The 15,907-nt window shown below is 37.1% G+C and overlaps 1 protein-coding gene across 3 annotated transcripts in view; it reads right to left on the reverse strand.

Annotated features, from left to right (window-relative positions):
* RIMS1 (regulating synaptic membrane exocytosis 1) overlaps window positions 1-15,907 on the reverse strand; it is a 336,006-nt gene that overhangs the window by 62,995 nt on the left and 257,104 nt on the right. For all 3 annotated transcript variants that reach the window (XM_010565784.1, XM_010565783.1, XM_010565782.1), the window contains 2 exons: window positions 15,238-15,350; window positions 6,045-6,211 (listed from right to left, as the gene is read on the reverse strand). In XM_010565784.1, coding sequence (XP_010564086.1) covers window positions 6,045-6,211; window positions 15,238-15,350 — 280 coding nt within the window. The remainder of the gene's footprint in view (window positions 1-6,044; window positions 6,212-15,237; window positions 15,351-15,907) is intronic.

Consider the following 15,907-nt stretch of genomic DNA (forward strand, 5'->3'; position numbering starts at 1 on the left):
TGTGATCATGATGAGATCACAGCCCCGCAGCTGCACAACATACCTCTAATTCCTCTTATTTGCTCCCCATGCATTAGAGCATGGGCCATTTAGAGAGCCACCCACTTGTGCTGATCTCCCAGATAAAGGTATGAGAGCTTCCCCCACACGCTCTCCTCTCAAGCACATCCTTATTCACTTGCATACACTTGGGGTGGGCTCCTTCCTGCCCTGTTTGTTGATTACGAGGTCCTGCCTGTCTCCGTCACCCTGCACCCTTTGCTTATCAACCCATCAACCATTCCTCACTTGATCACGTGTCAGCATTTCCCTCCTCCATTGCTCCTGGTCCAAAGCTCAAGTGTACGAGTGCTAAAGTTCTAGTGTCTGGAAAGAATAACAGCTACATGCAAGTTGTATATGCTGTTCTGGAAATTGGGGATGAAACTGTTTGTCAGATAAAGTCTGACAGTATGAACCAAACCCAGTTCTTTTCCTTCAGTAATGTGCTGAGAGCATACCTGAATCCCAAGAAGCAAATACGAGTTTCTGATACAAGCCATTCAGTGGCATGGTATAATATGTGACATAAATTAGGACTAGTTTAAGTCCACTGTTACAACCCATCATATTACCCTCTTTCTTTGATAAGCTCATTTAAAATATTTAAATTAAACTTAAGCATTCAATTAAGCAAAGCACATAAAACCAGATTAAAATATGGCACATACGTAATTATATGACACATTTATTAAGATACTAAATGTAATTCTTAATAAAGATGTGGTTTTCAAATTTAAAATGAGGAATAACAGTGATATTCCTAATGCAGGGGAAATTTGTTTGAAACCCAGATACACTGAGAGAAATTCACCTTAAAACTAGTTATCTACTCTTTCATATATTTAGCAATTTTGTTCAATCAGATTTAAGTGAAACGCTTTATGGCAGCCAACTTGCTAAATCCTCCAAACCAGAACCTCCAGCTCACCTTTACCATGCATGACAGTTCCCTACTTGACATCACCAAGACATCCAGGTGTCTTTGCATTAACCAGGCCCCTAATGAAAAATGATGCAATGACATCATTGGGCATAATTTTTAATGAAGTGAGCAAATGCCCTTCTTTGTTTGATCAAGCCCATATGGCGCTAATTAATCACCATGTATTTAACATGGATTCTTACCAATCATTTGCATTAAACCGTGAAAAATTTCCTTCTGCTTCATTTAGGATGTGAGAAATGTTCCTGAGTCATATACAGTAACATCTGTAGCATACACAGGCACAAAGTATTGCTTGACTGTATTATGAATGCATAAAGACCATGACTGATGAAAGCAAACCTCCATAAAGAAGGACTGGTAATCTGACTTCAGTCATGAAATACACACCAACCCCAAATGCCATGGCAAGCCAAATTCACAAGTCTGCCTCTGATTCAAGTCAAAAGTCCCAGAACATTTTGTTCCCAGAACAAAATTTCCTGATATTTGCCTGCACTTCCACTAGAGGGCATGGCAGTCAACCAGACTTCCCAGGATGGTAGCAAGAAAGATGTTCGGAAGAATTTCATATGCAGACTAGTTTATCCATGCATAGCCATTTGTTATGACATTCACCTGAAAATGCTAACAAATTAGAAATTAAGAAGCTATTTTATATACTTATATTTAGAACATGCATCAATCATAATTCCTTCTTGCAACCTATTAGAAGTGTTAATCAACAAAATCTCCAGACTGAAGATTAACTAATGGTATTTTCCATGCATGCTATGTCACAGTTTTCTGACAGGTAATTCAATTACAAATATAATGTAGGAATGAAATTAGTCTTCTGCCTTAAAAGGTTTACACATAGTCTTGTCATTGAGTAAAGGAAAAGGAAGATTTGCTTTCGTTCTCACTATGTTACTAACTTCTTCAACATGTTCAAGTTTCCTAATACTAAAAAAACCTTAAGTTTGGGAGTTTTGACCCAAAGAATAGCTAGAGTGTTATCTAGCTATTCAAATAAGATGCACAGTATTTCTGTTGTTCTGCATCAACTGGTTTTATCTTTGCTGTTCAGAGAGTGTTTCATTCTATAAATGCTGTACATTATTAAAAGCACAGTGTAGATTGAGTAATGTAACCAGAGTTACTTATTAATATTAAAAATTGCTGAAAACCCCCACAAATTGTTCTACACTTACAGCTAATACATATAGACTTTAGAGCCACAAGAAAAAGAGATGTGCTTCTGGGTTTTAAAATCTTTACTGCTTTGAATAAAGAAATAACTATTAATAAACATAGTATAATATAGAATACTTTGTCTGAAATGACAGAATCTCAAGTCTTCAAAACTGATAGAGAAGAGAAAGAGATCGATTCTGCCTGGATTGATAGGGAAAAGGCATTAGATAGATTTTTTTTTTAAGGATCTTTCCTCCATTAGGATTTGGGAGGAAAAGGTCAGGAAGCTGTTTGTGCTGGCAGAACTGGTGGTGAAGTTAGTGGATGTAAACCACACTTACTAGGAGCTGAAACCTTGGTCCTTCTGACATTTAAAAGTAATGATATTTTGTACAAAATTACAACAAAAGTTTGCTTTCCTGCAGCCCTAAAAAGGACAGTATCTTGTATGATCTAGGATATGTCTAGGAGCTTAATTTATATCCCTTTTCACAGATGCATTAATATGAGGGATGATGGGGTTACATTGACTAACAACATTAACTAAAACTACTGCTGTCTTAAGCTGGCACGCTTCGCATTCAGAAATTTGACACCACAGCTGTAACAGGAATAACTAACCAGTGCTTTTTAGCTCATGCAGAAATGTTAGAGGAGCACAGTTTCACTTCAGGTTACTAATCTGAACTCTGGAGCACTCTCCAGTCACACTTCTCCATTTAATTTACTCAGCTTGCTGGTCAATAGCCCTAAGATTCATTTTTCTCTACTCAACGGAGAAAGAGATGGAGACACCCTTTCGAAAGGTGATACTTGCTTGTGTATTCTGAATTTGTGTGGTTTTCTTCTAGGTACAAAAGACACCTAAGCATAGTAGTTGAATGACTTAGTTTAGTGAGATGGCTGAAACCGGGCCACCTCCTTTGAACTTCTATGTGCTAACTAGGTTCTTCATAGCTCTCATCTCCAGAAGGTATCTGGAGAACAAAAGTAGGCGCATAAAAACCAGGCAGTTCAACAAACTGTCTTTAAACTTAACTTTACACTCACACACTTGCCATGGCCACTGGGCTGACACACTTCCAAATGAAGATGGTGGACATGTGGTTCCAGTAAGACAGAAGTCAAAAAATGCTCATTTCCTTGCCCCTCTTGCTCGACCATCCCATCCCATCCCATCCTGCTTGATATAGGTTAACATCTGGTTCCTTGCAGGCAAAAATAAAATTTGAACTTCAAATTACTAATCAAATTTGAAATGCAAATTTCTAATACCTTGAACTTAAAGAAACATTAGTAATTAAGAGAAAGAATCCATTTCACTTAATTTTAGATGTCTAAAATTAAAGCAACCAATCTAAAATAGTCATCTAGGGTTCCTTCAACAATTAATGCTAGAAGAGGACAATTCACCTGTCTTTGACATCTATCTGAAGATGAGGTGAACCATTGAAGATAGTAGGTGGTTTTTCCTTTTAATGATGACTTAGGGAAGTTAGACAATTTAACAAACCCCTATTTTTTACGTGAATTCTACTGTAGATACTAGTTTTTAAGGCTAAAGTTAAACAGCACAAATCTCACTCTGAAAAAATTGTTTGTAATACAATCAATGTTTTCCCCAAATTAACTCTTCATTTCCATGTAATAAGTAAACTGCACAAAGAATTGACTGAAGACTATGTGCCAGAGGCTACCAGTACTGACACAGGAGGGTAGGAAGCTGACTATGGCTCAGATCATCAGCAAAATGCCTTCTCCTTTTTCTTTTCTTCAACACCCAACCTCCTTTCATTCTGATCTCTTTTGCTATCTAATTCCCATGATACAACATTTTTGCAGGTCTCTAAAGACTTTGACCTTTTTATAGCGATGCTAGGCAATCATCCAAAAATAAAGTGTGCACAACTCAAATGGAAAATTTTGAACAGTGGATGTTAATCTGCTGGATACAATGTTTTCCAACATAACATCAAAATTATTTTAAATTTCACTCCACTGCACTTAATGGTTGAAATAGGCTAATTGCAAAGATAGTACATTAGGCATGTCCCACTTATTTTAACAGGTCTTTCAGGGAAGCAAAACCTCTGCCAGCTTAAAAGAAAAATATTGAAATTTATGAGTCATTTATGATCTGTTAATTTCTTCCTCATATATTTCTACTGAATGAGCTGCGCTGTATATTATTACTATACACTTTGTTCACTGTGGAAGTACTACCTGAATTTAGAGAAAATTAAAGCAAGCAAGTATGAAGTGTCTAATCTCTGAGGTATGGACTCTGTGGACGGTATCAGAAAGGGAAGGCATCTGAATTCTACTTATATCTCACTTTAGGGGTCTAGACCGAAGGTGAACTGGAGCTCCCATTGCAGACACTTGGTTTTGTACACTAACTAGGTCGGCTAATCCTGTACCCAAGGTGCTCTGCTACTCATTAGAATGGAAGAGGTTGAAGAGAAGCAAGGATTTGACCCTAGGTTTCCCCCTTCCCAGCCTCACATGAGGTTACTGGTTCTCCTCATTCTGATATTTGTGATCAGACATTCTGAACCCAAGGAACATCTCTGATAAAATCTGTTCAACATAGAGATATTTATGGGAAAAAAAATCCTATTTTGTTCAACCTGCCCTGTGACAGGACCTAGTTGAGAAAATTCAATGTCTAGAAAATACAAGTATTTTGGTATGCCTAAAGCCCTCTGTAAGAGACAAATACTGAAATGCTAGGACACTATGAAATGCAGCATTTAAACACATGAATTGAAATAACCTTAAACACTTCAATAATTTTAAATACATTTACAGTTCCACTGCAGTGTTCTGCTGGATTATGGATTACTGAAGATCCCAGGTTATAATTTCAGCAATCTGCAACATGACTTTGAACACCCTCATCAACTTTCCTTTAACAAAGAAAACGAGGTGCAGCTAGTTCATATACAGAGGCCAGTTTCTGACTTCCCTAACACTCCTTCCCATTGCATGAACAGATCAAAAAGCCTCCAGCTGGACTTGTCGGATAGTGGTCTGTCTAGAAGTGTTCTGAAGTAGTAAATGATGCCATCCAGACTTTTATCAGACTGATTTCCTCCATAGGGATATTTTTTTTTTATAGTTCCTAATTCTTCCTGTGTCTTATAACACTTAAAGTCAAATTTTTGAGAGTTTAGACATTGGTAGATGTAATTATAGACTACCAAGCCAATCCTACAGCCCTTATAGCTGGTGAGAGTTTTGTCATTAAGTTAAATGAAGACAGGAACTGTGTATCTAAAAAAGCACTAAACCAAGAATAGATTATTATCAAAGATGAAAGACATATTTAGTTATTGATAATGGAAATGAATTAAACTACTTTTAAACCAGAGATATCAAAATTACTATACAAGGACTTGTTTCAAATCTAGTAATTTATCATATGCATGCAAATAGCAAAATAAAAGCAGGTAGGTAAGGAAATGAATACATAGATTGGAAGAAAGGAAAACAAAGCCTTTATGAAAGAAAATTCTTTAGATTAAAAATCTAGTAATATTTCTGATGTAATACCTTATTGGCATATAGATTATACTGATTCATAGCTAGCAATGACATGATAATGTGTGTTCAAGTTTCACTTGCCATGGATACGTTAATCTGTCACCTCCTCGTGGGAAGTTTGCTTATTGTTTTAGATGCACAACTGCAAAAATCATCATAGTCATCGTAGGCTAGCAATGGAAGACGGTTTATATGTGCAACATTTTTCATAAATTCTTATGTTCTCTTATGTTTTCATAATATCCTATGGTCATCTCATTTCAATAATTTCTGATTGTATTTTGGCACTAAATGAAAGAGGGGGTGTGATACAATTGAAGCTGCACTGAGAACTCACCTGATTCTGCCCCGAGGGCGTTCAGATTGCTCTGACATAAAACTTGTGCTGCTGAGGCGTGAGGCACTGCTGGTTCGGGAAATGGCTGACACATCACTGACATCACTATCTGATGATTTGGCAGAGACGTTATCACAACTTCTGTACTGATCTGTTTGTATATTATACTAGAGATCAAGAAAAGAAAGGGTGAGGAGTCTCATCAAAACATAGCGCATATATTGAGACAACAAGTGACCTAAGTATGACAACTCTGTTTTTACATCTAACAAAACTGTATGAAATTTAGAAAAATGCCTATATTAAATAATGTCTTTATGTCTAGTGAAGAAATCAAACATGATATTTATGGACTAAGACACTTGAAATAAATTACAGCATTGGAATTGAAATAGGCTGCTGGTTCTTTAGTGTGCTGGAACTATAATAATGAAGTATTTAGGCAGCGGACATACATCTTCTCAAGCACATGCATACCATCTATTTGGCTATAGACCCTTTTTTCAACTTTTCAAATACTAAATAAACATGCTATGAAATACCTGTACAGAGTTAGCCTGGAACAGGAGAACTGTGTGTGAGTCTGAATGAAATGTAATGCTACATGAAGCTGACATTGGGGATTGATTTCAATACCTAAGTTCTATCAGAAAAGGAAAAACCCCTACATTTTCTACATCAAAATATCTCTTTGTATCATGATACTAGAGGACTAGTCAGGCACAAAGCTAACTGAGCAAAAATAGTATTTGTTCTCAGGCAGATCAGTTCTCTGATCTAGTTGCTTTTATATGCGCACACGGGTGAGAACTAGCAGAAGACCCATCAGGAGGAATATGTGGACGAGGGTAGAAGTCTTTTCCCTTTTGCTAACAGCAGCAGCTTTGATTAGTTAAAACCAACTACGACACCACACCGCCTATCACATAATGCTCGTATTACTCACACCATCAGTCAGACGTGTATAAAAGGAAGCTTCAATCCTAGCAATGTCACACTTACCTAAATTTTCAGTCACACAGATATGAGGATCAAATCATTGCCAGGCTCGCAAACCTAAAACCCACTACCAATAGAAAGCAAGGTAGCCTTGGCTGGGAAGCGACTAAAACAGTGGTATACCTCCCAGGGAGTATTATGGGAAAACTATTAACACGTGGGAAGACTAGGCAGTGTTTGACATGACACGCTAGGGAGTTCATTTTCCAGATCTGTGCTCTGCAAAATTGCAAGTCATAAAAATTTATTTAAGAATTATATGGAAAGCTGTGACAGTGTGTGAATATCCCCAGCTCAACTAAGCACTGGGTTACAGGCTGAGTCAGTCAGCAAATGTCATGACTTAACTTTAAAAGCCTGTCAAACACAAGCTCACGTTTGTACAGGTGAAGGTATCAGGCCTCCTGTCCTCAAGCCAGGTTTATCTTCTCTTGCTCCAGAGCCTTTCAGCAACTATGTTTGAGGTCTCCACAGCACACCTGGAAACCTCTTGGTAAAACATCTAAGATAAATGAGGAAGTTAACAGGAGTAGAGAAGGGGAGAGAATAAAGAGGATCCTAAGCACTGACTGTAAATATAAAAATCTGTAGGAGAAATGGAGATTATACCCATTTAGTGTCTCAGCGTGTGTTTCGGGGTTACTCACAGCTCCTGGAAGGCATACGCCAAAATTAAAAACACAAGCTAATTTTTTAATAAAAACCTGGGGGTTTGACCTGAGGACTGTGCATTGAGGAAACTCTTAGCAATACCCTGTGAGGGGCTTGCACTGGCTGACTGAATAAAAACATCTGCAGGAGAGAAAGCTCTGGTTTACTAAGGGTAAATTTTCAGCTTGAAATACTAAATGAAACTCTGCAGATAATTTCAGAGTAGCTTCGAGCATGATGACTTTGAGCTCAAATAACATGTCTAACAGGCTTGACATGGAAACAGATGCAGCAGACCTCTGGTTTAATAAGGTGGGTAACACAGAGGACTCAAGAACTCCAATATTTAAAAATATTTTCAACTACAGCAAAGATTTATTTGGAGATTCTCTTTCCAAGTGACTAGGTGTGACTCACTTGAATATAAATGACCAACAGGGTTAAGGTGAGACTATGCTGATATGTTTATTCAGATCACCTTTTGGAAATGGCTTGTAGAGTCTGATAAATAATTTTGATGCTTGTCCTCTTTCAGACTCCAAAATAAACCTCTCCGAAACAGAAATACAAAGCACACTAATTCTTATCAGCTCTATTTCATAATAATGGAATATTTAAATTTCTTTAGATGACATATTTTTCTTCTAAAGTCTAAAAAAAATTCAAAGCCAGAATAAAAGCTATGAAAACTTTTTACTTAGACTAAACATAAATATTCAGAGGCTGGAAAACTGAATGGTTAATTTTTTCCAGTTTAAGTTAAACTTCCCCACTCCTGAGCCAGCCTTGATATTTTATGAAATATTCCCACAGAATTCCTAATGAATCCTTTAAGCTTTCCTAAAATGAGGCATCTAAAAACGTGAAAAGGATCTGAACACATGGAATGTTCTGGCTGCAAAAGAAATCATGATCCTATTAAATAATAAAATTTCTGTTGACTTCACTGAAATAGGTATTTCACCTTTGCTATATATTTAAATTATATCTAGAAATGATTCCTCTGCAGGTGAGGTTTTAAAAACACTTTGTTTAAAATATAACCATGCAATCTCTCTCAAATACATGGGTTTTTATGCGTGGTAACAGAGTGTCTCAGCAATAGCTCCATGTTTTATTTATATTTGCTGAAGACAATCTGACTTCCCCCCTCCATCATTATGATGTCTAGTTACTTTTCTTCCTCACCAAAAAGTTCACATTCTCTTTGTGGCCCTTGGTTTGAGAGCGCATGCAGTAAATCTGGAATGGTAGAAGAAGATTCATGTGGTCGCTGAGCAAGTACAACATGGTGCTGGAGAAGGCTGACCCAGTCTGAGCTCTCCCATGAAGGGAACCATCAAGGCCAGCTCCAGTCATTTCCCTTGTCCTGCTGGAAGCCCTTCTTCTTCTTCTGTGTTGAGGGAGGTATAGGCTGCTGGCCTTTGGCCCAAATCACATCTGAATCCTGCTGTTTGTTTAGCAGTCAATTTATTATTCAAGAGCAAAATATCGAAGTTGAACACAATGGACTATATATGCCATGTGAAGCAGCAGAAGACCCCCTGTTTCACTCGTACAGAATTTGCTCCGCATTTCGTGGGCTACCTACATGGGCTGGGAAAGATGGGGAGGAGAGAGAGAGAAAGCATCAAGCATGGTTGTCCAGCTTACTGGTTAGGATACTGGAAGAGAAGTCGTAAGTCCCTGCTTGCGTATCAGTGACCGTTTAGGGACTCAGCCTCAGTGAATGACTGTTTAGTGTCAATATGAAACCATTTATTGCTGCAGGGTCGTCAACCCAGGTATCATCCCCCATAAGTGGGGACTGTGTAGATACCCTCGCTTTCTCTTGCTCCCTATAGTCCAGCAGTCTGTACAAAATGGAATTGCTTTGTAAGTATCAGACTGGCTTAACAGCCTGCCTTTCATACGCTGGTAAACAGAATTTTACAGTGAGATGGGAGATAAAGAAAAAACTGAATCCATGTCTTCTACTTGCCTTGGTATTCCAATCACAGAGCTACTGCATAAAACATGGAGCATCCCTTCCTAAATGAGTTTTTCATGGTGTGGTTGAACTTTTACTACCCCTTTATACTGTATGCCAGGGCTGTGATTCCCACGAAACTGAAAACCCTTCCCTTCACAGAAAAAGATTAGCACAAAAAGTGGTGATGCTGAAAGTTAATGCTGAGTGCTACAGCATTTACATTTTCCGGATTTAGCTCTTCCTTCCTATAGCTGCTGCTTCTACTGAATTCACTGTCCTCTACAGGAGGCATACAACTTTTCCCACTTATTCCCCACCGGTTACCCCTTTTCGGTACAATCTGATAATCAGTCATCTCAGCTAACAGAAAAAAAAACTGAAAGCAATTTTGAAGTTAACCTTTTTTCCCCTCAAATATAGACAGAAGCAAATAGTACTCTCCCACAAAGCAGTGATCATTAAAAGAAGAATATTTTACTGTTGCAATACACCTGAACTTATGATTCAGAAGAAAAATGTCACGGGCTAAGATCCACTTATTTGGTATCTGCATTAAAGTAATGCCTGCAGTTTTCCGACTGGGCTCAAACATAATATGATACAGTCCTGCTCATCATAACTCTGCATGTATTCACAATAAATTTCCCTGTCATGTTATATTTAAATATTACATAATTTTGAAGCTTCAAAAGAAAGTGAATTTTCAGTGCAATCACTTCTCCTTCAACTCTATATCTTACAGAGTTAAAGCTTATGTAACATTTCTATTCCGAGGTGCACTATTTATCACATTAGGAGAGTTGCTGAAGTTTGCAGCAACTTTGACAGCAATTACTAAAGAGTAGGCCTGTTTTTTTTAAACAATAGCAGCTAGCTTCAAATGTCCAAACAATCTAGCTGCACTGTTTGCTTCTGCATTACAAAGACAGAAGCTTTTTCAATATAATTATTGGAAATATAGACAGCTGAAATGCAGTTCTTCCATTCACTTTACCACCTGTGGAGTTGCTGCTGCTTCTACACCAGCAAAAGGAGAAAAATGGGGTATGATGTCCAGGCCTCATCTCTGACTCCTTCCAGCCGCTGGGTCTCTGTCTTAGGAGCAGCTCACCTGATGGCCCAGCGCCCAGTAAACACCAGTGATTCTGAGTAACTCTCCCCATAATGGTATCCAACTCAACTACTGGGAACCCCGCTCAACTACCTAACAGGGAACAGTAAAAATGAGCAACTCAAACCATGGGAAAACTGCAGTGAAGCCCACGAGGCAAATCAATGGACCTCACTGAATTTTGTGAAACCCTACCAGTACTGGGATGACTGTTGTATCAATATGATATATAGTAAATATTTTTTTTCTTGAAGGCAGATGAAGGGAGATTAAAAGAAGATACTCATCACATCAATGTCCGAGAGCATTTTCTATACGTAGCCTTTTACTTTACTTTTTTTTTTTTACTTTATACTATTAAGTGTATACTATGGTGTTCTGATCAGTAACTCTCTTGAATACACAGTCCTTCCAAAAAAAATGTGTTCCACATTCTCTGGAAAGCTGGGGCAGCTGCAGCATGATGTTTGTGTTCTGCGTGTGGCATCTGGAATAAAAAACTTACTGTATTTTGAATTAAAAGCCTAATTAAGATATACTGTCATTTATATCTATGCAAATCCAATACTATGCTGCCAAAGTGTTTTTATTCTTGCGAACACTGAAACAGCACAAATGCCATGACAGCCTTACCAATACACAAGAAAGAAGGCAGACAGATGTTTAAAGCTGCTCTTTAAACCCTTTTGCCAAATCCATAGAGGGTTTATTGTTTTGTTTTGGTTTTTTTCTTTTTTCATTTAGCTTTTTGGAATTTAACTGTTTCACATAAATTATGCGAGTCTCTCCACTGGAACTGAAGGAAATAAGGATGTGAGCTCTGTGAAAGTCTCAAAACAATTAGAGCGGAACAGCCATCAAGACCTATATGAATGTTGTAGAGCAGACAGTTACCTATTCAAAATCCATTAATGGATGTTTCAAACAGAGATGTTTAAAAATGTTTACACACTAAATTGCATGATGCATGCTTGAAAAACTAGTGCTTGCTTACAGAGATTAGAAGATTGAGAAACTGAGAGGGAGAAATTACAAAAATGGAAGAAATGCACCAGAAATGGACTGGAAATTGCAAAAGCCATGTTATGATACCTCTGAAAAAATGCTTGTTTCAGTATAAGAGAAAACATATTTAAATTTAAGGAATTAATTTTGCATACACATAATTAACTATTGCAAAGGAGAACCAGTCCGTACTGAAGGAAAACTTTTGAAAGGTTCAGAGAATTTTATATGTAATAAACCAAGCATATTTGCAAATGCTAAAATAGTGGAAGAATCAAATCCATGTGAGCTGTTTGCTCTGAAAAGTAGAAGGGAATATTTCTCAATGTGCAACACAGCATAACTTCTCTAATAATTATAAATACTTATTTTCTAAAGAAGTGGACAAACAGTGCTACTTGGGAAAGAAAGAAGCATTTCTGCTGAAGAAGGACAAACTTTGCTTACAACTGCCATTTCTTTAATAGCCATTTAATATTTCTTTCTCACCATCCCAAAAATGTCTATTAGACCACTGAACATTTTTTCTTTTTTATTGCAAGTAAGTCTTGCTCTTGCAGCTTTCAAAGAATTTTCACAGATTTTGGCAGCAGAAATTAGGTATAGTCTTAAGTCCTTAGATGTCTCAGTCATCAGCTTACTGCACCACCTGATATAACTTACTACATTTTCATTAGAGCTGTCTAAACCTTCATCTGTCACGTTTATTATCTTGACTTTCAGCATCTTCTGAGGGTAAAGAAAGGCAGTAGCACAAGGTTTGCTTTAGTAACACTTCTAAAATGGTGACTATCACCATAGAAATATGAAGCAAACAGCTACATCACTGAATATAGTACAGTGTTAGAACGTGCTAATATAATTTGATCTCAGCACTTAAAAATTTATTGTAGGTTTTACCATCCTATCTAGGACTACACCATTTTCATGTAGAAAATACATGAAAAGTTAAAGATTTTTGGCTTTAAAGTCCAGGACAACTAATTCATTCTCCTTACTACTGTTTTAGCATGGAAAGGAGTACCTGTCTGTCAGAACACTGGGTACTCCAAAAATATTTTTCTTATAACAGCGGACAGAGAATTTGCTTCCTCAAAGTTGTGGTCATACTTTTAAAAAAAAATTCTGAATAAAACAATTTTCAACAGAGTTTGTTCCATTTTGTACTCATTGTGGTATGATTTCAATTTTGATTTCGTTTCCACATATATTTAAAAACAAAAGATGACATTAGAAAACTCTAGGTACTAGAGGATAAGAGAAATTTGTAACATTGCAGGTTGATGTTTTCCAACGAGTATTTAACCATACACTGGATCTACATTAACCCAATAAGAAAAATATATTAAGGAGCAAAAATAATGCTTATGATAAATATTAAGGAGAGTCAGGATTAAAAAATATGTTTCATAATGAAAAAATACAAACATTTGAATCAATCTGTAAGCACAGTTAATCCAAATCAGAAAACTGGCCTTTCACTAGGAACAAAGATATATGTTTGGTCATCCTGGCCAAAGTCCTCAGATCGCACATTACCTTTCTCTCCTGCAAACTTTATCAAACCCATTTTTACTATTTTTTTAACATGTTAACTGGTTGGGAAGTACCACAGAGATGTGCTGCATCTCAGCCTCTTGGTCCTGAGTTGACCTCTTCTGAAGGTAATGGCAAACCCAATTAGAAGAGCTCATTTGATATTATTATACAAATTCTGTCTTCTGAGAGATGATCTCATTGGAAATTTCCATCCCAACTGTTGGGGTTTTTTAATAGCACTGATATCCCACAATTTGGCAATTGAGGGCCTAAAGCCTTGATTCTCTTATTTCTCTTCCCTTTGAGAACTGTTTCATTTACATTCTGTGTTCACAGTGAGGTGGTCTCAAAAAAGAAACATCCTTGTTAAAGTTATCTCCATATTTAACCGTAACAAGATCTTGAACAAATCTTTCAAATCTGTTAGATATTACAAGTTAGATGCCCGATTTCCTATTTACCCATCCCTAAAGTAAATTTCTGATTTTGTTTCTGCTGAGTACCTCACTTATCCGTTATTTTAACCTGTGCCTCCAGGAGCATGCATCAGTTCTGTGAAACACGGGGAAGTGACCCTGGAGGGGGAAGGACAGAAAGTCCAGTGCCTGCACTGCCGGAACAAATGCCAGGAGCATTCTGATGTCCGCAGCTGTTGAGAGGTTGACGTTGGTGCTTGCTTTCTGTATGGCACCTGCTTGCAAATGGAATGGTCGTCTCTTTTAAAATGTAGAAATAAAAATACAAGCGTTTAGTTCTTAGTGATGAGAAGAAAGTCTTTGAAAAGTGGCTCTTGAAGCACGAAAATCTAAATTAATAAAAGCTGTGATTTTCTTCCAACTACTGTTATTCTGAGACCTTATTTTTAATGCACACAGTTGCTATGTGTGTCTTTGAATTTTTTACGGTGGACTTTTACATTTAAAGTGCCGTCCCGTGGTCACTCATTGAAAGCACTTAACTCTCAGTGGCATCAGAAGAAAAGAATTGTAGGAATGCTTCCCCCACAACTGAGTTACTGCTGGTTTTGCCCCTGCCCTTTACTCTGCCTACACCAACACAGTGCTGTATTTCTAAAAGGAAACACAGAATCTAACTAAACATTTTCCCTCCTGACTTTTGCAAATGTTCCCCCTCTGTTAGACATCACGAGGCAAAACATCTTTAGCCGAAAGTTCAGCTCCAGTCCTTCACAGCTTGATTTGTAAAAGTGGCAGTGCAGATGTGCAAGATGATTTCAGCAGTTTGCTCAGAAGCCTATACAGTTTTAAACATACAAGGCTGTGGGATATCATTTTAGTATTATCAAGAAAAAAAAAAGTCCCTCTATATAGCTTCATTAATGTAATTTCATGTACACTTAATTATCAGAGGAAATCTTTATGAAAAGAGATGAAAGTAATCAGTATGTATTTCAAGAAAGGAAATACTTTATCTGTGACATTATTAGGATATAAAAAAATTATACAAATATGAGAACATCTGCATGGGATTGCATCTAATTCTGTCTAGCTCTCTACTCGTCAGAAACCAGCAAGGGCTTAGAGAAGAACCAAAGAGTAGGGCCAACATACCACGATACTTCCATGGCCCACTTTTCCAGTCTCCAGGGATTTTAGGCTAGGGAATTCCTAAGCTAGAGGTGACATGGATTTGTTTAACACCTGTTGAAGGATCTTTCTTCCCTGAATTAGTTTTGAAGTGTTCTGGTTTTTGCAGATTCATTTTAGGTGACATTAAAGACTAAGTCTAGTGCACATTAGATGGGGGTAAAAATGATGTTAAAAAGCTATCACTTGAAGACATTTCTGTCAGGCTTTATAACACAATGTTCTTGAGGGTTATATAATATTTTAAATAAACAGGTTTATGCCTTCAATTTTCAAGCCAAAGTACCATTTCAATACTACTGACTTTACCTTGGTATATTGCTCACGCTCATGTTCTTGGCTAGAACCAGACCCTGATGTCTGATTATAACGGTGCACTTTCATTTTCATCTGTCTCGTTCGCTCCTCCACTACTAAGCTTGCTGCAAAAACACACAATGAAAATAAATTAAAAACAGTGAAAACTTTTTGGAAAAACCAGTGGTTTAGCAACAATTTTAGCTTATTTCCATCTCAATGAAACAAAGAAATGTACAAACATGTAGAACAAGCAGGGTGTAAACACAGAACAAAGGAACACTTATGTCAAGAAATCAACCACTTCCATTGCAAGAGTGTTTACCTGAAAATGGGCAGACATCCCAATTTTCTATACATAATCAAGCTGGTGCAACAGATATGAAAAGAGTGAAAGAATTTAGGTGATAGGCTGAATTATAAACCTGATAAGTATTCTGGATGCAAGGGACATAAATCCATGATCATCTAACCAGGTATTATGTAGAAAATATTACAGCAGCATTCTAAGAATAATTGCATTAAACAGGTATTAAAATTTAAAGTAATTAACTCCTCCTACTATCTTAAAACATAACTGCTTACCATAGCTAAAGATTATTTGAGAAGAATAATTTATCCATTCAACCAGTCATAGTAAAAAATACAGTAATTTTCTAGCAATTTTATTTTTTTTACAAAA

The sequence above is a fragment of the Haliaeetus leucocephalus genome, unplaced genomic scaffold (genome assembly GCF_000737465.1).
Source record: "Haliaeetus leucocephalus isolate CR32 unplaced genomic scaffold, Haliaeetus_leucocephalus-4.0 Scaffold195, whole genome shotgun sequence".
NCBI lineage: Eukaryota > Metazoa > Chordata > Aves > Accipitriformes > Accipitridae > Haliaeetus > Haliaeetus leucocephalus.